We start from the raw sequence: 17,601 nt of genomic DNA, 5'->3' as shown, positions 1-17,601 counted from the left end.
GTTCGCAACATCTCTGAAAATGCGAACAAGATTGCATTCTTCCCTGTCAATGTACATGCACTCTAAGAAAACAAAAGGAGAGTCCAGTCCTGCCATGAAATGGATGTTAGCTTCAAGATAAATATCATCGCAGCAACGCACCTAAGCTACAATTCTGCTAAGATCGCCCTTTCCACTTCCCGAGGATGCTAAACCAAAGAGACCGTAGCCACAACTGGATGGTCTGAAACGAAAAACCACTATGAGCGTTAAGCTGAATGCTATGTTACCTGAGAGAATCTCTCCAGCACGTTGGGCTCCTTCTGTACGTTTCTTTGGTTCTCCGCAGTGGTTCCAACTCGCCCCGCCGCTACGTTAAACTCGCTCTCTAGGCTCTTCTCCATGCTCTTCTTAGCTTTCTCTAGATCCTCGCCCTTATCGGCCATCGCAGCTTCCTTCTCAAGAGCCTTTCGCTCGTCATAGTCGTCGAGAACTTCATTTACGTAAACCACAACCTGAAAACCACAACAGGAAAAAACCGAAGAAAGAATGAGCAGCAATCCAAGAGAAACAAGGAAAAGTCTCACGTATAAGAAGAGTGCGTATAATGTGATCACACCAGCGTTTTGGAGCCACTGTGGAACTTGGTACTTCGGCGGAGGAGGCTCGTCAAACGCTCGACTTGATTCCACCAATGCCAGCAGCTGCTTCATACCTTCCGACGGCTTCTCGTCCTCAAAGAATGGCTCCAGCCTATCGAAAGTGGACACAAATTGCTCTTCCACAGTGCCTTGCTCCCTGGCCTCTCGCCGCTTAAATTTCTTCTTGTAGACCCTCACTTTCCTCTTCATGATATCGTTCATGAGATTTCGCTGTTCTCGCAGCTTCTCAAGCGTCAGCAGCTCGTAATCTTCTTCTTCCTGCGGCTCTTCTTCTTCCTCTCTTCGCGCGGCGATTCTCGAGATTCTTGCTACATTGTGAGAATGCAGACCCCTTATACTAGAGCTTGACATACCGCATGGCCTGGCGGCGCTGATCGAGCGCTCTACTGCCGATCTCGATCGCAAAATCCTCGAGACCCGGCCGGCTCCATCGAAGCTGGAGGAGAATGCCATCGCCAACGACGCCATGGTATCTAAACCCCTAAAATTTCTGGCTAGAACCCTAAATTTTCTTTGTCAATGGAGGGGGATGAAGCGGCAGTGCTGCGCGCGCTGGAGAAGATCGAGAGGGACTGGGAGGGAATGCGCAGGGATGCCAAGAGCAAGATCGATGCCGTCGCCGCTTGTAGATCCGTTGGTGACGCTAGGTCTCTCCCGCGTCTCAATGCGCTCGCGCAGGATTCCCTGGCGGCAATTCGATCGCTAATGGGAAACATGGAGGTTCTCATTCCACAGCACCCAAGGTAGGGGAAAGGAATCATAGTTTTAGCTGCGAGAAAGAGAATGAATTTTTTTTTCCATCAGTGAAGAGGCTAGCGAGGGTTACGAGCTCTTGCTATCAAATTTTAAGGACGAGTATGAAGCGTAAGTATTTTTTTGTAACTTTTCTTGTTTCCTTTGCCTCTTGTTCGATCTGATCCTTGCCTCTAGATTGAGATTGAGTCTCCGGAGTGCTAATCTACGAGCCAAGTCCAACATAGGAAAATCTGCAAACGAAGAGGTATTCTTTTCTTCTTGCTTGCGAAAAAATCTTTCTTTGATAGCCTGTTGCTACGTCAGAGAGAGATGTTACTCTCTGGTGGTAAAGAGGGGACGCTAAGACGACGAAATCTTGAGTAAGTCAGTCAGTGTAGTCCTTTTGAAAGATAATAATGTTTTGCAACCTCAGGACTCAAGCAGGAATGGCTGCCGCTGCCGAAAACGTCACGGAAACATTGAGACGAACGAGACAATTGATGGTTCAGGTTGGTTCTAAAATCTCAATTTTCTGCTCAAATCAATCATATTTTCTCTTTCCAACCATAGGAAATCGATCGGGGATCGACGACTTTGTCAGCTCTTGGTGAGTTTTCCATCCAATCTATGGTGTCTAAACTTCGCTAAATTCTCATCCAGATCACTCGAGCACCATGCTTTACAAAACCGAGTCTGAGTATTCAGGCCAAACATCACTGTTCCAGACGACAAGACGTCTTCTCTCCGTTCTGACTCGCCATGACGTTCTAGACAGGTGATCGATCAAACAGACTCACGACTTAGTTCTTTCGTTCTACTTTGCTGCTTAAAATCTGTGCGTTTCTCCTTGTGTAGGCTCATACTAATCGTTGGAGCTCTGTTCTTCATCATGGTCTGTGCATATATCTTGAAGAGGAGATTTATCCCCCAGAGAGTCAAGAAGTTCGCTCCTCCCTCTCATCCTATTGTGTACCAAGACGAGCTCTAAATCATCTAAGCTTGGACGGTGGCGATTGCGTCGCGGCAAATGTAATTTATTTGAAATTTGAAATGCCCTAGTTTGAACGGTGGCGATCGAGGAGCTTGGTTTCGCGGCAAATGTGATTTAAAATCTAGGGCAAGCGCGAGCCCGAAACGAACAAAGAAATGGGGAACGATTGGAGGATCCTGAATGCGAACGAGGAGCCGGATTACGACACGGTGAGGGTAATGCTTCCAAATCCCAAGTGCGCCTTGCTCTACTCCTTCCCTCCAGAAGGAAAGCCCGCCAAAATCATCCAAGAAACTTGGGGCTATGGAGCTCGGCGCGATCTCGTCGATGGCCAGGGTCGCGTCTTCCGGGCCAACGACATCGTCCCTCGCGGGACGATTCTCTACGCTCGAGGTATCGCAAAGAAAGCTCCTCTTTTGCTCGATCAAAAACTGATTTTTTTTTTCTCTGGATCAAACAGTGCCATACACCGTGAGACGATCGCCATTCCAACCGGCTGGAGTACATCACCAGGACTGCGATTGCGCGCTCGTCCACAACGCCGACGACGAGCTCATAGCGAAAATTCCCATCGATCCCCAAGGCAAAACCACGGCCGCGGAGATTCTAGCCAACAAGGTGGACTGGTGCTACTTGAGAGACGCTATCGGCGAGCAGATAAGAAACGATGCGTTCATCTTGCCTGGAACCAAAGTCTGGGTTCACAACATCCCGGCACACAGTTGAGTCAATCTTTAAGCTACGAGGATTTGCTTACACTACTCTTCTTCCCACAGGTTCATACGATCGTAGGAGCGGATGATTCTCAAAAGTGTAAAGAAGACTTCGACTGATCGTCACTGTTTACTGTGTTGTAGTTCCTAAGGAGTTTAGCAACTTAGCTACTTATACAACCCAAATCGAGAAATGTAGAAACTTACCTGCATTAGAGATTCCACGCGACAAGATTGTATTTTCCTGTGTTCCCGCACAGCCTCATCGCTCTGGAATATAACTTCGCTTTGTTAATGGATGAATCCACACAAGGGTATGTGCTTACACTGACAGCGTCGATTTCTATTTGCAAACTTTTCAAATTCTCCACCAGTTCTTCGCATCTATGCTGCGGTAACCAAAGATCACGAGTCAGAAAACTCTAGAAAAAAAGAAAACAAGAACAAGCGCAAACTTGCTGGACTTGAGAACTGGAGTCGAGAAAACTCGCAACCTGCTTCTCGAGCTCGTCAATCTGCGGCAGAGCACGATTAAAGACACTAACTCGGCAAACAAAGAGCGAAGGCACCTTTCTGGAAATGGCTAACATGGTTCCTAGAGGAGTTAATCTCGCTGAACCTGGATCGTTCGACTTGCTGCCTCTCGCAAGCCGCTTCTCCATTGCCCGTATTCGTCGAGCACGGAGCTCTTCGATACTCCCGGGGATTTCCAAGCACTGCGTCTCAGTATCATCGTCATCCGCGACCCCGTCACCATTTTCTTCTGGAGCGTGTTGGCCTGTTGTGTTGTTTGCTCCACCCAAACGCTTGCCACCTGATAGCTTTAAAAAGTCAGCGGATCGATCGACCAAGAAACTCAAGGAAAAGCCTCAAACTCATCTATGGTAGACACAGGTGGTTTCTTAGGAACAAGAAAAAGTCCACAGAGCTCACGGAAGATCACGGACGATCAGGAACAAACAGCAAGGCCAGGAAGAAAAAAAAGAAACAAAAACTTCAAAGACCACGTTGCCTAGAACTAAAATGTCAAACAAAGGGAGTAATGGAAAATTCCACGAGGTTAATCGCTAAGAAGAGTCAGAGGCTGTCGGCATTCTTCGCTAGCATGTCGTAGGCCACACGTCAAGGAGAAGATTTGAGGCACGCACGAAGGAGGAAGTGAGAAGGAAAAGAGGGCAAGAATGCCTACCGGGATTTCTCCGCTTCACAAGATGCCCAATCACAAGAATCGTGAACGCTGCGATGGCGAGGAATGGAAGCCCGATCGTGACGCGCTTGGCCGCTGAGGAATCCGCACGGAAGGCGCGGCTATGCAGCTCCGCCATGGAAATATTTCCCACCTATCTACCTAGAAGCTCGATCGATTAGGGTTCTTCGGCATCCACAGGAAAAGAGAGAGAGAGGAAAGATTCTCCTGTCAGCAGACAATGCTAGAATGCTGAAAAGATCTTTCCTCCTCTAGCGTGATCGATGGAAACGCCGGTGCTATGGCTCTTCCGGCGCCAGTTCTCGGCGCTCTTCTACAAGAATATCATGCTTTCGCTGCGGCGCAAGCGCTCCACGATAATCCACTTCTCCTCGGCGTTCTTGTTCGTGCTGCTCATCTTTGGCGTGGATCAAGCGATCCAGGCGAGTAGAAGAGGGACTACTTCCTACAGGGACGTCAAGTCTCCTCCGGCAACGGCGATCTCGCCGATCGTTCCTTGCGAGACCGGGTATTTCATGAGGGATCCGTGCTACGATTTCGTGTGGAGTGGGAATTCCAGCGCTACCGCAGCTCGGATCGTGCTGGAAATATTGCGGAACAATCCCGGGCGTCCGATACCACCGTCCAAGGTAAGATTTCTTCCTCCATAGCTTCATAGCTTCATAGCTTTAGTTATTTAGCGAATGGCTCTCTCTTCGATCGTAGACATTGGGCTTTGCTACCCCGGACGACGTGGATAGATGGCTCCTCGCGCATCCATTGCAGTGTCCTGGAGCTCTTCATCTGGAAGAACGGCAGCCAAACGTGATCGCGTATGGAATCCAAACGAATTCCACCGCCAAGATCATTCGTGGGACGTTTGAGGACACTGTGTTTAAGTTCCAGCTCCCTTTGCAAGCCGCCGCCGAGAGGGAGATCAGTCGCTTTTTGACAAGAGGTAAGACCAACCAAGGGAGAAGTGTTTTCTTCTCTTTATCGTTGTGGTCGTGAAGGAATCTCACTTTTAGTTGCTACAGATCCGAGTCTTGGATGGAACGTCTCGTTTGCAGAGTATCCACATCCAGCGAGAACAACATTTTCTACGGTCGGAACTATCGGTCCCACTTTCTTGCTAGCTGCCACCATGTTTGGATTTGTCATTCAGCTAAGCAATTTGGTTTCCGAGAAGGAGCTCAAGCTTCGTCAGGTATGATTCATCGACGATTATGGTCTGATCATCTTAAACGCTTTGAGCAGGCAATGTCTGTTATGGGGTTGATGGATTCCGTGTATTGGTCGACATGGCTGATATGGGACGTGTGCTTGACTTTCCTCTCGTCGATGGTGCTGGTCCTTTCCGGCATGATGTTCCAGTTTAATTTCTTCCTGGACAACGATTTTGGCGTGCTTTTCCTCGTTTTCTTTCTCTTTCAGACGAACATGGTACGTATTAACTACTGAAGTTGTTCTTCGACAATTTGCAGCTGGATGTAGGTGGCCTTTTCCTTTCTGCTGTCCACTTTCGTTACGAAAACATCGTCAGCAAACACTGTTGGTTTTGTGGTTTTCATTGTCGGTTTTGTAACACAGGTAAGATTCTTATTATTGACAAAGTTCACTAAGTTGATACGTATTTTGGCTCCTTTTTTTGATCAATTCCTGCCAGTTGGTGACCGCATTTGGTTTCCCTTACAGCAGCTCCTATTCTAAATTGTATCAAATTGTTTGGTCTTTTTTTCCTCCCAATATTTTCGCGGCTGGCATGAGTGATTTGGGAAAGGCCAGCTCCGAAAGCTCCGGATATACTTGGGCTGGTCGTAATCGTTGTCCTCCTAGAGATAATGAAACTGATTGTGTCCTCACCTTGGTAAGCACCTATTTGTTTTGAAGTACAAACGACTCAAAAAATTTCTTACGTCCCAGGAGCAAGGATACTATTGGCTAATAGGAACATTCTTTCTATGGCTTGTGCTCGCGATATACTTTGACAACGTTCTTCCGGATGTAAATGGGGTTCGTAAGCCATGGTTTTACTTTACACATGCATCTTACTGGACAGGAAACATGAATGAGAAAGAAACAACAGGTATTAGATTGAGATTATCTTCAAGCTGTTGGTAACTATGTCTCTGCTTATCTAGGATGTTGTGGACGTAAAATTTTACCTTCACCACCACCTGGAACTGCTACAGACGACGATGTGAAAGCCGAAGAAGACTCGGTGAAACAAAATGATGTTGATCCGCTGATTGCTGTACAAGTACGAGGTCTGGTAAAGACATTCTCGGGTTCACGGAAAAAGACAGGCTGCTGTCGGTGGCGAAGGGTACCTCCTCAACACGCTGTTCAGGTAATAATTCTTAAAACGTATTTCATACAGGCTCATTACTTCCTCGCAGGGCTGCTGGTTCAGCATTGAGAATCAGAAGCTATTCTGCCTCTTGGGTGCCAATGGAGCTGGAAAAACGACGACAATAAACTGTTTAACTGGTATACTTCCGGTTACTGCCGGCGATGGTAAGTTCAACTGTTGAGTTGTAATCGTTGGAGATAACCTTTGCACGTAGCTTATGTTTACGGCGAGTCGATAAAAAGTACTCACGGCATGAACCGTATTCGAAGCTACATGGGCGTCTGCCCACAGGTGAGACCTTTTTGACTTCGGAAAAATCTGAGAAAGTTTAGCCGTGTCTTTTCCATAAAGTTTGATATATTATGGGGCTCTTTAACTGGACGGGAGCATCTACACATTTTTGCAAAGATTAAAGGAATTGACCAGACTAAACAACGCGAGGTACGCTAATGCTAGCATTCTTTTGTGTTTTGTAACCTTTTGAATGCAGAAAGTAGAGGAGATGCTTGCGAAAGTTAAATTGACAGAGGCTGGAAACACAAGATCCGATTCTTACAGCGGCGGAATGAAGCGACGATTAAGTGTTGCCATTTCACTCGTTGGAGATCCGAAAGTGCTGTATTTGGATGAACCTGTAAGTGCTTATAATGCTTGTGGAAATCATACTCATTCTTTGAATGGCAGACAACGGGAATGGACCCTATAATGCGTAGGCACGTATGGGACGTGATAGAAGATGCGAAGAAAAACTGTGCCATAATTCTTACGACCCACTCAATGGAAGAAGCTGACGTTCTAGCGGATCGAATCGCGATCATGGCCAAAGGAAAGCTTCAATGCATTGGGAGCTCAATCCATTTGAAGTCCAAGTATGGGACTGGATACAAGATCAGCGTTGGCGTTGAAAACGGGTTTTCTGGAAGTGCTGCCGAGGTCGAGGAGGAAGAACGAGTAAAACGGGCTGGCATCAAGGCATACTTTCATGAGGTAAGCCTCGGAGTTTTACATATCATAAAAGAAAAGCTAAATTGCGTTGCACTTTCAGCATCTTAACCTTTCTCCTTGCGAAGAAACGAAAGCGTACGTGACGTTCGCTGTTCCTCAGAGCCAGCCTAAACTCGCAGTACGTAAAAATCAATACTTCCAGAGCGGTTCTCATTATACTTTTACATTCGACGCAGGATTTCTTTGAAGAATTGAGCTACAAGTCGAAGGAGCTTGGCATCACCGACATCCAGCTGGGCTTGACAACGTTAGAGGACGTGTTTCTAAACATTGCCAAGAGAGCTGAGCTCCAAAACTCCGAGGGTCGGCTGGAGCAACTTCGTCTCTCCGATGGGATGGTTCTCATGGTGAGTAGTAAAACATGAACTTCGTGGTATGGTAACTGATGATCCTCGTGTCATACACCAGGTACCCGTTGGTACGCGATACTTTCCAGTCCCCGGCACAGTCACCGAAGATCATCCACTGGGAATGATGGTGGAGATCTTCTGGCAGCAGGACGAGAATGGCTCTCTTTGCATTCGAGACTTCTCAGAGCTAAGGCCAGCTCCGGAAACACTAGCGATGGATCAAGCGAGGTTGAGCTCCGTGATCCGGAACATTCTCGAGTGACAAGAAAAGAGGTACTTTTGATCTTTAGATTTCTTCGAGCTAAAGAAGAAATGAACATCTGATCAATCCCAGGATCCAAACGATCCAGAAACTTGGCGATCTCGAAGATGATCGATTGATCCGTCCAGAGATAAAGTCACAAGGCCGGGAAAGAATCAAAGAAGTATTTTAAAGTCATGGAAGTGTAGCCAGTAATGGCTGGCTATGACGTTCTATTGTACGACACTTTATACCAAAGCGCCACCGACACCATGGCCACAAAACGCCATGCTGTACGAACATCCATGTCTTGTGATTATATCCGTGTGACTATCTGGGCCATGTGGCCACAACTACCATCTTGCCAGGAGACTCTTGTGCGCGTAGAGAAGGCGAGAAGGCGATGGGTGCCAAGGGCTAGGTTTTGCGCGGCGGGCGAGAGGAGCGGGAGCTGGAGATATGGCGCTCATCAGCGGCTTCATCGTGGGCTTCATCGTGGGAATAACGCTTGTTCTTGGCTTCGTCCTGTCCGAGAATCGGCGCTCGCATTCCCGGCAGCGGCTAGTAAGTTCTCATTCCCTGTGATCGCCGGAGTGATTGCTTCTCCTATTTCCAGGCGATCGCGACGAGCGCTCTCTCCAAGCTCAGCCTGGATGATCTAAGGAAGGTTTTCAGCAATTACAAACAGCCAATGCCTCCGTGGATAGTTTTCTCACAGTCTCACAAGGTACACTGTAGGAAATTCTCGATGGAACTCTACAGCATTGTTGTTTGTTTTTTCTTCGTGGATTTGTTTGTAGGTTAGCTGGATGAACCAGGAGTTGCGAAGGATCTGGCCTTACGTTGATCAGGTACTTCGAAGTGGATAAACACGAATGCGGTTTGATTGATGCACAGGCAGCGTCTGAATTGGCCCGGACTATTGTAGAGCCGATACTCGATCAGTACAAGCCACCTCTTATTTCCTCTCTAAAGTTTGATAAGTTCACGCTCGGGACAGTTGCTCCTCAGTTTGTAGGTGGACTTTCGTTTCCCTTTTCTTCTTTTGATTGTTTTGTTGATCGACTAACATTCGCTTGTTTCTACAGGCATTGATATGGTCGACGATATGGAGAATGAAGTCGTAATGGAGATCGAGTTGGAGTGGGATGGCAATCCGAGCATTATATTGGGTGTCACTACTTCTTTCGGTGTCTCGCTACCTATTCAGGTTGGTTTGGATCGCTGGCGCTGATTGTCTCTCGTATTTCCATTCCAGATGTTCCAGTTCCTTCGTTGAGCTCTGTTTTAGTATTTAACCAGTCGTATTGATCTACTGGTAGGTGAAAAATGCGGCGTTTGCTGGAATCTTTCGAGTGATATTTAAACCGCTGGTTAAGGATCTTCCTTGCTTCGGTGCTATTGTGTATTCTTTGCGTAGACAGGTACGTGGAGCAATCTCAATTGTCCGTTTTCATCACTTATAACTGCAGAAAAAACTGGATTTTACACTAAAAGTGATAGGAGGAGATATTAAGTCCGTGCCCGGACTGGCAGGAGCTATTGATGTAAGTCTCGAGAGAATGTTACTGCGGTCACGGAATCGACATGTTTTTTTTTTTTCTTCTCTCTCTCTCAGGAGATGATAAAAACTGCAATAACAGACTCTCTGCTGTGGCCGGTGCGGCAAATAATTCCCATCGTACCAGGAGATTACTCGTATGTATATGCTTTTCCTTGTATTATACTGATGCGTTTGTTTTGGTAGAAATTTAGAACTCCGAGTTGTTGGAACTTTGCACGTAAAGCTTGTACAAGCGAAGGATTTATTGAATAAAGACTTGGCAGGCAAGTCTGATCCTTTTGCTCGAACGTTCATCAGGCCCATCCCCAGCCGCATGAAAAGAAGCAAGACCCAGGTAACATCCAATTCTGTAGTATTGAAGTTTTTACTGATTGGGATGCACTATCAGAACAATGATCTACATCCCATTTGGAATGAAAAGTACATCTTTGACGTTGAGGATCCTTCCACTCAACAATTGACTGTGCAAGTTTTCGACGATGAAGGTGTTCAGGCATCCGAGTTTATTGGGGGTGCTCTTTTCCCTTTGAAGAACTTGGAACCAGGAGTCCTGAAAGACGTGTGGCTCACATTGGTGAAAGATCTTGACAATGTCAAGGAACACAAGTATCGTGGACAGGTTTGGTATATTATTTTTATATTGTTTATTCTTGCAATGTAATTGCTATATTTCAGGTACAAGTGGAGCTCCTCTATCATGAGCATGGAACAGTTAATCCTTACTTGAAACGAAAGTTTCCAATGACTTCTTTGGAAACGATGATGACAAACAGCAATGGGCATCCGCAGCAAGAATTACAGGCTAGTCCAGGAAAAACTCTTGCTAGTCCAAGACGAATGGATACATCTCCGCAAAGCTTCCAACCTTCGCATGTCGACTTGGTCTCTCCCAGAATAGATGAAGATGATGAATTTAACCGCGGCGTTCTTACGGTGACCGTTATCAGAGCTGAGAACTTGATAGCGGCCGACACAAATGGTTTGGCAGATCCTTATGCGGTCTTGCGAATGAAGAAAAGCGATCAAAAGATCAGAACTAAGGTAAGCAGGAAACATAACAGTTTTTCAAGTTTTAATATGTGACTGTGTGACTTTATAAAACAGGTGCTCAATAAAACGCTCCAGCCAGAGTGGAACCAGACGTTTGATTTTGTGGTGGAGGACGCCATTCATGATATGTTAATTGTCGAAATCTGGGATCACGATACGTTTGGCAAGGTCTGTCGCATGATGATTTTCTCCGTAGAAGTTATTGGACGCGTAGCAGTAACATTGTCACTGCTGCAGGATTACATGGGCCGCTGTGCACTAACGCTGTCCAGAGTTGTCCGAGAAGAAGAATATGAAGAAGGCTACCAGCTGGATGGTGTTAAAAGCGGCAAGATTTTTCTTCACATGAAGTGGACATCGCAACCACTTAGTGCACACTTTGGGTAACGATGAATTGTCACGTACATATCTTTCTGCTGGTGACGATCGAAAGTTTTGTAGGAAATTCTGACAGACAGGTGCCAGATAACATCTTGAAGTGAATTGCTTCGTAATAAAAGCACTACAAAAAGAGTGTTCCCTGTTCTATACAAATTCGTGCCGGTAAGCTTTTGCTGCTAAAATCAGCTCCTTTGGAAAAAGGAGGAAAAAGCCGAGGCAAAAATCCTGGCTGCCGCAACCGATACTGAAAGCCTTGCAGGAACGAGAAGAATGTGTCGTCCCAACTTGTGAAGACTTTACCAGATCTCGCGCGCTGCTCATTGGACTGCTACTCTCTGATGGAGTCTCGGAGGAGAATTGTCCTCCAAGACGCGCTTTCTCTTCCTGGTATTCGCAGCTAACGTTTCAACCTCGCTGCTCTTTCCCCCCAGGTGACCGCTAACGAGGCGCTTGACATCGGCCAGCTTCACGGGCTTTATGATGAAGTCCTCGGCACCTTCTTCGTAACAACTGTTGAAACGATCATCCATTCATCCATTCACACGGTTAGAACGAGGTCGTCTTTAACTTGTTTACGCAAATTCAACCAACCTGTTTATCCTTTGTTCTACGTTTTCAGACGACATGATCACAACCGGGATCTCCTTGAGTGAAGAAACACCCTGCAATGGACCCGCAAATCGGTAACCTCCTTTCGAAAAAAGAAAAAAAAGCGATTTTTTTCACTCACCTTTACTCTCTTCAGAAGATCATAGCCTGTCATGTGAGGCATACAGTAATCCGTGATGATCATGCTGATTTGAATGCCCTGCGACGACCACAAAAACCATAAGCCTCTGAAAAAATCTTCACTTGACTGTGAAGAAAACTAGCCTTACTGCTAATTTAATTTTTTTTTCTCTCTTACCTCGGAAGGAGCTGCTGCTGGAGAAGCCTGTCCGTCGACAATGCCCAGAATTTCCAGCGCTCGCAATGCGCTGTCCACGGCCGTGACTGCAAGAAGAGCAAACAAGCAAGCGATTTCAATCGAGAAATTCATCGCCCAGATTCGAAGACTATCTGTCTTACCTTTGAACGACGAAGAGGACGTCTTGAGCAGCCTCTCGATGACGGTCCGATCCACAAGGCTATCGTCCACGGCCAGGACATGAATCTGCGAAGAAGAGGAAGAGGAAGTCGAAGGTAGGCTCAAAACTTGGCCTCCCCCTTCCTTGCTACTGACGATGCCGCTGCTGCTCTCGCTACCCAGATCTTGCGCGGTGCTGCTGGCAGCTCCATTGGACCGCTTCACCCGCCTCCCCATTTGCTCGCTTCGCTCGATCGATCGATACGATTCACGAAGTTATGAACACCACCACCACGAAGAAGAAGAAGGAGACCAAAACGCTCTCGCGCTCGCTCGCTCGCTCTTCCTCTTCCTCGAGAAAGCGAAAGTGAGGAAACCACCGCGCCTGTAAGTCGCTAAGCTCGCTATTCCTTCGTTCCGAGAAGAACTCGCTACCTAGCTAAAAAACCTCTCTTTCCTCGCAGGGGAGAGAGAGAGAAGAAGAAGAAGAAGAAGAAATGATCAATGGTGACACGGATCAAACAAATTCCGGACGAGGAGATCAGATCATCAGATCCTGCGGGTGAAACAAAGCTATGCTAAAACCTCGCGACTCGCGGCCCTCTATTTTCTCATTTCCCCTCTTTTTTATGGCCCAGTCAAACCACCACTTTACCTTCATTTAGTAAAGCCCCGAGGTACGTAGCTGTACGGGTAGAAATCCTACGGCCACGATCCGCCGGGGGGAATAATCCAGGCCCTTGGTGGCGTACGAATATTCCGCCGGCGGGATATTCGAGCCCCTTCCGGCCGTCCTGTCCCTGTCGGGCGGGATCGCATGGAAGATTTTGCCGGGTGGTTTTTTACGATTTTCACCGCGCTGAGTGAAAGCAGGTGGCGACGGCACGTGGCGGGCCCGCGCGATCGGATCGCGATTCGACGGTCGCCGATTTGCGCGTAGAAAAGAGATGCCGCCCGGGACCAAGAATATGCGCTTTTCTTTTTCTAAAGTTGCCGCGATACGTTGGAAGATTTTGGGCGACTAAACAATGGCCCAATGGATTCTTTTCTTCTCTATTTTTTATCATGATCTTCCAAATGGTAAGCGACCGACGGTGGAGATTGTCGCGCCGGGGCGTGGTTGTTTAGATCGGGAGCACAGTGGGACCCATGCATATCCACACAATATCTTCGTTCTTGTGATGTCACTGGCGATGAAGCCGGGCTGGTCGGCCGCGATGGCGCCACGATAGCTACAGATTAACGGTCGAGTCAAAGGCTAGCGCTAGCTACTCTCCTGATCCAAGACAAGAAAACTAGGACAAAAAACTCACTCGCTTCGATCTTCGACTCGCGAACCGGCGGGAGATTTCCTCGCAGCGATTTGTGTCGATCGATCCATGGATCTTAGCGCTTGTCTTTGTGCTCCAGATTCGTTCGACACCTAAACGAAGCGAAGTAAACGTGACATACAACAAGAGCGGCGAGCTTAAATTCGAGGACCTACCACTGTCATGACTCGTGAACAAGCGCTCGACACCTCTACTAGCTTCCAAGCCCCGCCTTTTTACGCATCGCCCAGGCGTGCTTCGCGCACTCTTGTCTTCATCCCTCCTTTGCGGCCGCGTCCATCTTTCTCTTCCTCTCCTGGGCCTGCAAGCAAAAGCAAAAACAAAGAGAGTTTTTAGCTTGCCGGATAAGTAAACGAACTTCCTGTGAACAGGCCAAAGTCACCCACCTCTTTGAGCTTGCGGAGGACTAAATCTTCCCGGTCACCAAAACCGGAGCCCGCGAGTGTAGCGTGATTTGCCGCCGGGGACGGGGAGGGGGCCCTGGCCGCCGCGGGAGTTTTCGTGTCTCGAGGGTTCTCTGCACCTTCTTGCCTGAACGGATTCCCGAGAGGAATCACGAGCAAGGGATTGGCGATATGTCCACATTGCGACTGAGAGGCTTCGAGCTGTGTCACAGAAATGACGCAAGCTTAGCGACTGAAAGCACACGCAAGGCAATCGCACAAAGGATAACGTCACGCAAGAACAAAGCCACAGAAACCAGCGAGAGACCCACGCTTTACATAAAGGAAGACAGAGAAAACTGAAACTTCGCACGACCATTTTCATACCAACTGAGAAAGAAGACCTTAAAGAACACCAGGCCAAAGAGAGAACATACGTACCGCGGACTGCGCAGTTACCATCACCACCAGCGCGACGCCTTTCTTCTTCTTCTCGAGTCTCAGCACGTCCTCAACCGGGCCAAATCGCTGAAATATACCGCGCAAGCTTTCAACATCGTATCCCGGAGTGCCTGCCAAGTCCCACGTAACTTTGAGCGCCTTGTCTTTGTCCTCTTCGCTCACGATGATATCCACAGGCTTGCCAGGCTCGATCCCATTCCTACCCATCGTCTTCTGCGATTTCTTCACTCGTATCCTGGCAATCTCCTCCTTGAGCCTCTGCGCGGCGCTCACCTCCGCCGCCTTCTCCCTGCGCTGGAGCTCGAAAGCCGCCTCTCTCTTTTGTAGATCATCCACCATCTTCTGGCGCTTGGCGCTCATCTCTTTCTTTTCCTCCTCCCTCCTCCTCCGGAGGAGCTGGAGCTCGTCGTACGCCTTGCGCGCCTTGGCATCGGACAGCACCTCGAACGCATTGTTGATGCGATTGAACTGAGCGGCTGGAAGAAACGAAGGAGAAATTTGAGAAGAAGATCACTCAGATTCTACAAGTTACCTGCAGTAGCATCGCCGGGGCGCTTGTCTGGATGCCATTCCAGGCAGCGCCTCCTCCACGCCTTCTTCAACTCGGTTACCTGGATCGCAGCGCCATCGACACCTCCAGGCAATCCCAGCAGCGCGTACAGATCCTCCGTCCCCTCCATTGCCCCTGTTTAAACCCTAGAAATAAGAACCCTAAATTTCACGAATAAATGAGTATTAATTGAGAATTTAATGGCTATTTGAGTTGGCTGGAACTAGATTTCGAAAGATCGAAGTGTTGGAAATAGGAATCCACGATTGATCTGGGCTATGGCGGTGCCGGATCCTTTTGCTCTTGACGAAGTGGTGATCGACATTCTCCAGCGCATGGAGCGACACGAGGTAGCGATCCTCGCAATGTCAAGCGGAGCTGTGAGACGGCTCCAGTTCCAGGTAGCGTCCATGGTCTTTCGCTTCAACATCCCGGACAATCATGCCTTGGTCAAGACTCAAGAGGCACTATTGCAGCAGCTATCCAAGGCGAAAACCTTGTCAAAACTACGCACTGTGTTGGATAGCAATGTCGGTGGGGGGTCGTTTTCCTGGAAGCCGTTCTTGCGTTTCGCTTCGCCATCCCTGGAGACCTTGGAGCTGGAATCATCTCGGGGTTTGCCGTGGGTGGTCTGGACAAGTATGGGTGTTTGCCGCAAGGTGGGGCAGTTGATACGCATCACCGTCAAGTGGGGAGTGGTAGAATCACTTGCACCAAGGCTTGTGAAGCTCAAAGTGATGGAGATCCGCTCGAGCTTCTACCTGCCAATGGATCCTCCCTGTGAGAGTACCACGATTAGGAATCTGGTGCTGCTTTTCAACGTAATCACCTGCCCTCTCCCACGCGTCCATTTGGAGACGCCCAGTCTCAAGCGTTTGCACGTCCACGGACTGGAAGTTGCAACTCTAGATCCGAAGGAGCTGGAGCTTGCGCATTTTACTACTGAGTTTTGTGGCATATCTGGGTTTGATCGAGCAAAGGCTTTGATCATCGAGGGAGAGTGGCTCTCCTTTTCTCTTGTGGAGAGATTTACAAGACTCCGGTGTCTTGTTTTCAAGAACACCAAGGTACGAATCTCGTTTTCTTTGCTACACCATAGAACTGGAGAGCTGCTTTTCTATTCCATAATGATGTTTACTCCAACTGGCATCACCTCAACAAACTTGGTGAGCTCGAGATGAAGATCCTTGGCAATGGCAGCGCTATCATAAATGTGATTGAAGGGGTGATGAAGTGCCCATGGCTGAAGCTCGTTGTCCACTGCCCTGATCGTAATGCCAAGAGAAGGATTGGATCCCCAGCTCGTGCAGCGTAGGTTTGAGCTGGAGCGAGATTTCCAGATGAAGCTTGCTAACTTGGAAGCTCGCTATAGTGCTCGTCTTTGCCTTGACTTTGATCCATAACTAGCTTTCCAGATCTTTGCAACGTCAATGTTTTGGTTTAAATTTAAACTGTAAAATAGTTATTCCCAGTTGAATAACCTTTTAGGCTGGTTATAGATATGCATAAAACAACAAATCCAGATGAACTCGAGTGAATATCAGTGCTGAGCTTAAAGCTATCTAGAAAGTTCCAAGCTTCATGCTTTGATTTTTCTAGGTACCACCCTTGTCATTTGTCATATAAGCTAATTGTGGGGAAATTTACATATAATAATTCACTAAAACCACATTTAATTATAGTCTTATTCCCAAGTGGTCAACTCAAGCTCTCCACCTAGTGGGTGACTCTTTTATGGAACTATGGCCATCTACTACACTCTAGAGGAAGTGAAATTTATCCTAACCACTTGATTATCAATATGCTAAATTGTATTCTATCACAGCTTCTATTAAGCCATTTATGATGACTTCCCTACATGACCCTCCACTGATGTGAGTTACTGGAGCATGTAATACATTAGACATTCTACTCACCAATACATTGACCAAGGTTGTCCACACAAACCCCTTGATTAAGCACCATGATAAGGAAATCCTAAAAAAATTCACCATTCAACTTTATGTCAAACTGACCACCATCTATACAACCCAATAGCACAAGAAGTGAACATTGATAATGGAACACCCTCCACAAATATATGGCAGCAATTTTTATGACTAAATTCAAAAGTTTACCCCTCCACATCTTATATAATTAATTTGAAGTTAAATATTAAGCATGGGGGGCAGGGGGTTTATAGGGCTTCCAAAAGTATAGTAGGGATAGTGAGGTCTAGGACTTAGTATTAAAGGAACTTTTTAGCAATGCTTCCAAACTGAGTTGAGGTTGATATTGGGGGTTTAGTGGCTTTAGATGGAAATGAGCACAAACTTAGGGGTTGCAAGAGGGGCTACCCAAGGAAGTGCTCGAAAACAACTCCCACTCAAGGAAAGGAAATTAACTATAGTGTTTTTGACTTATACAGAGTGGTGTCTTATTTGAGTACTATGTAGCTCATTGGTCTTCGTTTATTCCTAGGGGCTTGGGCCTTCCCTTTGGGTCGAAGTGGGGGAATAAGGGTATTTATACCGGACTGTTAGGATATAATATTTCCCCTCGGGGTTTTGAAGTAAAATATGCACATAAAGCTTAGAATTTAGAAGGTTTTATAAATAAG

The 17,601-nt window shown here is 47.3% G+C and overlaps 7 protein-coding genes across 10 annotated transcripts; 3 read left to right on the top strand and 4 right to left on the bottom strand.

Moving 5' to 3' along the window:
- Nucleotides 1–14: 14 nt before the first annotated feature.
- Nucleotides 15–1,128, bottom strand: LOC112349156. Its single transcript, XM_024682993.1, has 4 exons — nt 567–1,128; nt 270–494; nt 142–223; nt 15–89 (listed from the first exon to the last, which is right to left on the bottom strand). Exons 1-3 carry the CDS (start codon nt 1,107–1,109, stop codon nt 158–160), a joined length of 834 nt encoding a protein of 277 aa, XP_024538761.1. The 5' UTR covers nt 1,110–1,128; the 3' UTR covers nt 15–89; nt 142–157.
- Nucleotides 1,129–1,130: 2 nt separating this feature from the next.
- LOC9629171 lies at nt 1,131–2,455 on the top strand. The gene is made up of 8 exons (XM_024682998.1): nt 1,131–1,384; nt 1,446–1,505; nt 1,572–1,641; nt 1,701–1,756; nt 1,810–1,885; nt 1,947–1,983; nt 2,037–2,151; nt 2,232–2,455. The coding sequence occupies exons 1-8, from the start codon at nt 1,161–1,163 to the stop codon at nt 2,362–2,364; spliced, it is 771 nt and encodes a 256-aa protein (XP_024538766.1). The 5' UTR covers nt 1,131–1,160; the 3' UTR covers nt 2,365–2,455.
- A 336-nt stretch (nt 2,456–2,791) lies between these two features.
- LOC112347958 lies at nt 2,792–4,429 on the bottom strand. 2 transcript variants are annotated; one of them, XR_002992913.1, is made up of 7 exons: nt 4,270–4,429; nt 3,650–3,894; nt 3,536–3,595; nt 3,407–3,469; nt 3,288–3,350; nt 3,125–3,227; nt 2,792–3,062 (listed from the first exon to the last, which is right to left on the bottom strand). XR_002992913.1 is itself a non-coding variant. In XM_024679758.1 (6 exons), the coding sequence occupies exons 1-6, from the start codon at nt 4,403–4,405 to the stop codon at nt 3,204–3,206; spliced, it is 591 nt and encodes a 196-aa protein (XP_024535526.1). In that variant the 5' UTR covers nt 4,406–4,429; the 3' UTR covers nt 3,020–3,203. The 2 variants fall into 2 exon arrangements, 1 of the variants encoding a protein (XP_024535526.1); XM_024679758.1 differs by having other exon boundaries at nt 3,020–3,227.
- Nucleotides 4,430–4,440: 11 nt separating this feature from the next.
- LOC9629170 (ABC transporter A family member 2) lies at nt 4,441–8,515 on the top strand. Its single transcript, XM_024679732.1, has 17 exons — nt 4,441–4,916; nt 4,993–5,224; nt 5,304–5,473; nt 5,524–5,709; nt 5,761–5,856; nt 5,933–6,133; nt 6,190–6,352; nt 6,408–6,616; nt 6,666–6,783; nt 6,834–6,910; nt 6,971–7,060; nt 7,110–7,253; nt 7,304–7,606; nt 7,665–7,742; nt 7,801–7,971; nt 8,033–8,247; nt 8,309–8,515. The coding sequence occupies exons 1-16, from the start codon at nt 4,551–4,553 to the stop codon at nt 8,234–8,236; spliced, it is 2,808 nt and encodes a 935-aa protein (XP_024535500.1). The 5' UTR covers nt 4,441–4,550; the 3' UTR covers nt 8,237–8,247; nt 8,309–8,515.
- A 66-nt stretch (nt 8,516–8,581) lies between these two features.
- Nucleotides 8,582–11,357, top strand: LOC9656540 (synaptotagmin-5). Its single transcript, XM_002961793.2, has 14 exons — nt 8,582–8,779; nt 8,832–8,942; nt 9,016–9,066; nt 9,113–9,233; nt 9,304–9,425; nt 9,538–9,639; nt 9,688–9,762; nt 9,834–9,913; nt 9,963–10,113; nt 10,168–10,398; nt 10,455–10,820; nt 10,884–10,997; nt 11,067–11,212; nt 11,271–11,357. Exons 1-14 carry the CDS (start codon nt 8,675–8,677, stop codon nt 11,278–11,280), a joined length of 1,785 nt encoding a protein of 594 aa, XP_002961839.2. The 5' UTR covers nt 8,582–8,674; the 3' UTR covers nt 11,281–11,357.
- On the bottom strand, nt 11,289–12,933 carry LOC9656539 (two-component response regulator ORR5). The gene is made up of 5 exons (XM_002961330.2): nt 12,279–12,933; nt 12,118–12,203; nt 11,941–12,018; nt 11,802–11,872; nt 11,289–11,720 (listed from the first exon to the last, which is right to left on the bottom strand). The coding sequence occupies exons 1-5, from the start codon at nt 12,511–12,513 to the stop codon at nt 11,528–11,530; spliced, it is 663 nt and encodes a 220-aa protein (XP_002961376.1). The 5' UTR covers nt 12,514–12,933; the 3' UTR covers nt 11,289–11,527.
- A 301-nt stretch (nt 12,934–13,234) lies between these two features.
- Nucleotides 13,235–15,136, bottom strand: LOC9629169 (dnaJ homolog subfamily C member 17). Of its 3 annotated transcripts, XR_002993858.1 has the most exons (6): nt 14,985–15,136; nt 14,432–14,928; nt 13,994–14,212; nt 13,763–13,908; nt 13,590–13,699; nt 13,235–13,508 (listed from the first exon to the last, which is right to left on the bottom strand). XR_002993858.1 is itself a non-coding variant. In XM_002961329.2 (4 exons), exons 1-4 carry the CDS (start codon nt 15,130–15,132, stop codon nt 13,861–13,863), a joined length of 912 nt encoding a protein of 303 aa, XP_002961375.1. In that variant the 5' UTR covers nt 15,133–15,136; the 3' UTR covers nt 13,721–13,860. The 3 variants fall into 3 exon arrangements, 1 of the variants encoding a protein (XP_002961375.1); XR_002993857.1 differs by having other exon boundaries at nt 13,235–13,699; XM_002961329.2 differs by lacking the exons at nt 13,235–13,508; nt 13,590–13,699 and having other exon boundaries at nt 13,721–13,908.
- Nucleotides 15,137–17,601: the final 2,465 nt, after the last annotated feature.

This window comes from Selaginella moellendorffii, unplaced genomic scaffold (assembly GCF_000143415.4).
Source record: "Selaginella moellendorffii unplaced genomic scaffold, v1.0 SELMOscaffold_1, whole genome shotgun sequence".
NCBI lineage: Eukaryota > Viridiplantae > Streptophyta > Lycopodiopsida > Selaginellales > Selaginellaceae > Selaginella > Selaginella moellendorffii.
Note: the sequence above shows the minus strand (reverse complement) of the source record. Positions and strands in the feature narration are given on the sequence as shown.

Coding starts and splice junctions, on each gene's coding strand:
- LOC112349156 (XM_024682993.1), bottom strand. CDS start 1,109: ATGGCGTCGTTGGCGATGGCATTCTCCTCCAGCTTCGATGGAGCCGGC. Junction 495..566: donor TATACGCACTCTTCTTATAC/GTGAGACTTTTC, acceptor TGTGGTTTTCAG/GTTGTGGTTTACGTAAATGA. Junction 224..269: donor TGCTGGAGAGATTCTCTCAG/GTAACATAGCAT, acceptor TTTTCGTTTCAG/ACCATCCAGTTGTGGCTACG.
- LOC9629171 (XM_024682998.1), top strand. CDS start 1,161: ATGGAGGGGGATGAAGCGGCAGTGCTGCGCGCGCTGGAGAAGATCGAG. Junction 1,506..1,571: donor TTTAAGGACGAGTATGAAGC/GTAAGTATTTTT, acceptor CCTTGCCTCTAG/ATTGAGATTGAGTCTCCGGA. Junction 1,757..1,809: donor CTAAGACGACGAAATCTTGA/GTAAGTCAGTCA, acceptor TTGCAACCTCAG/GACTCAAGCAGGAATGGCTG.
- LOC112347958 (XM_024679758.1), bottom strand. CDS start 4,405: ATGGCGGAGCTGCATAGCCGCGCCTTCCGTGCGGATTCCTCAGCGGCC. Junction 3,470..3,535: donor CCAGTTCTCAAGTCCAGCAA/GTTTGCGCTTGT, acceptor TGGTTACCGCAG/CATAGATGCGAAGAACTGGT. Junction 3,228..3,287: donor GCGTGGAATCTCTAATGCAG/GTAAGTTTCTAC, acceptor TAAACTCCTTAG/GAACTACAACACAGTAAACA.
- LOC9629170 (XM_024679732.1), top strand. CDS start 4,551: ATGGAAACGCCGGTGCTATGGCTCTTCCGGCGCCAGTTCTCGGCGCTC. Junction 5,710..5,760: donor TTCTCTTTCAGACGAACATG/GTACGTATTAAC, acceptor AGCTGGATGTAG/GTGGCCTTTTCCTTTCTGCT. Junction 6,784..6,833: donor TCCGGTTACTGCCGGCGATG/GTAAGTTCAACT, acceptor CTTTGCACGTAG/CTTATGTTTACGGCGAGTCG.
- LOC9656540 (XM_002961793.2), top strand. CDS start 8,675: ATGGCGCTCATCAGCGGCTTCATCGTGGGCTTCATCGTGGGAATAACG. Junction 8,780..8,831: donor CGCATTCCCGGCAGCGGCTA/GTAAGTTCTCAT, acceptor TCCTATTTCCAG/GCGATCGCGACGAGCGCTCT. Junction 9,763..9,833: donor GACTGGCAGGAGCTATTGAT/GTAAGTCTCGAG, acceptor TCTCTCTCTCAG/GAGATGATAAAAACTGCAAT.
- LOC9656539 (XM_002961330.2), bottom strand. CDS start 12,513: ATGGGGAGGCGGGTGAAGCGGTCCAATGGAGCTGCCAGCAGCACCGCG. Junction 11,873..11,940: donor ATCTTCTGAAGAGAGTAAAG/GTGAGTGAAAAA, acceptor GGTCCATTGCAG/GGTGTTTCTTCACTCAAGGA. Junction 11,721..11,801: donor GTAGAACAAAGGATAAACAG/GTTGGTTGAATT, acceptor TCGTTTCAACAG/TTGTTACGAAGAAGGTGCCG.
- LOC9629169 (XM_002961329.2), bottom strand. CDS start 15,132: ATGGAGGGGACGGAGGATCTGTACGCGCTGCTGGGATTGCCTGGAGGT. Junction 14,929..14,984: donor CCCCGGCGATGCTACTGCAG/GTAACTTGTAGA, acceptor CGTTTCTTCCAG/CCGCTCAGTTCAATCGCATC. Junction 13,909..13,993: donor TCCTCCGCAAGCTCAAAGAG/GTGGGTGACTTT, acceptor TTTTGCTTGCAG/GCCCAGGAGAGGAAGAGAAA.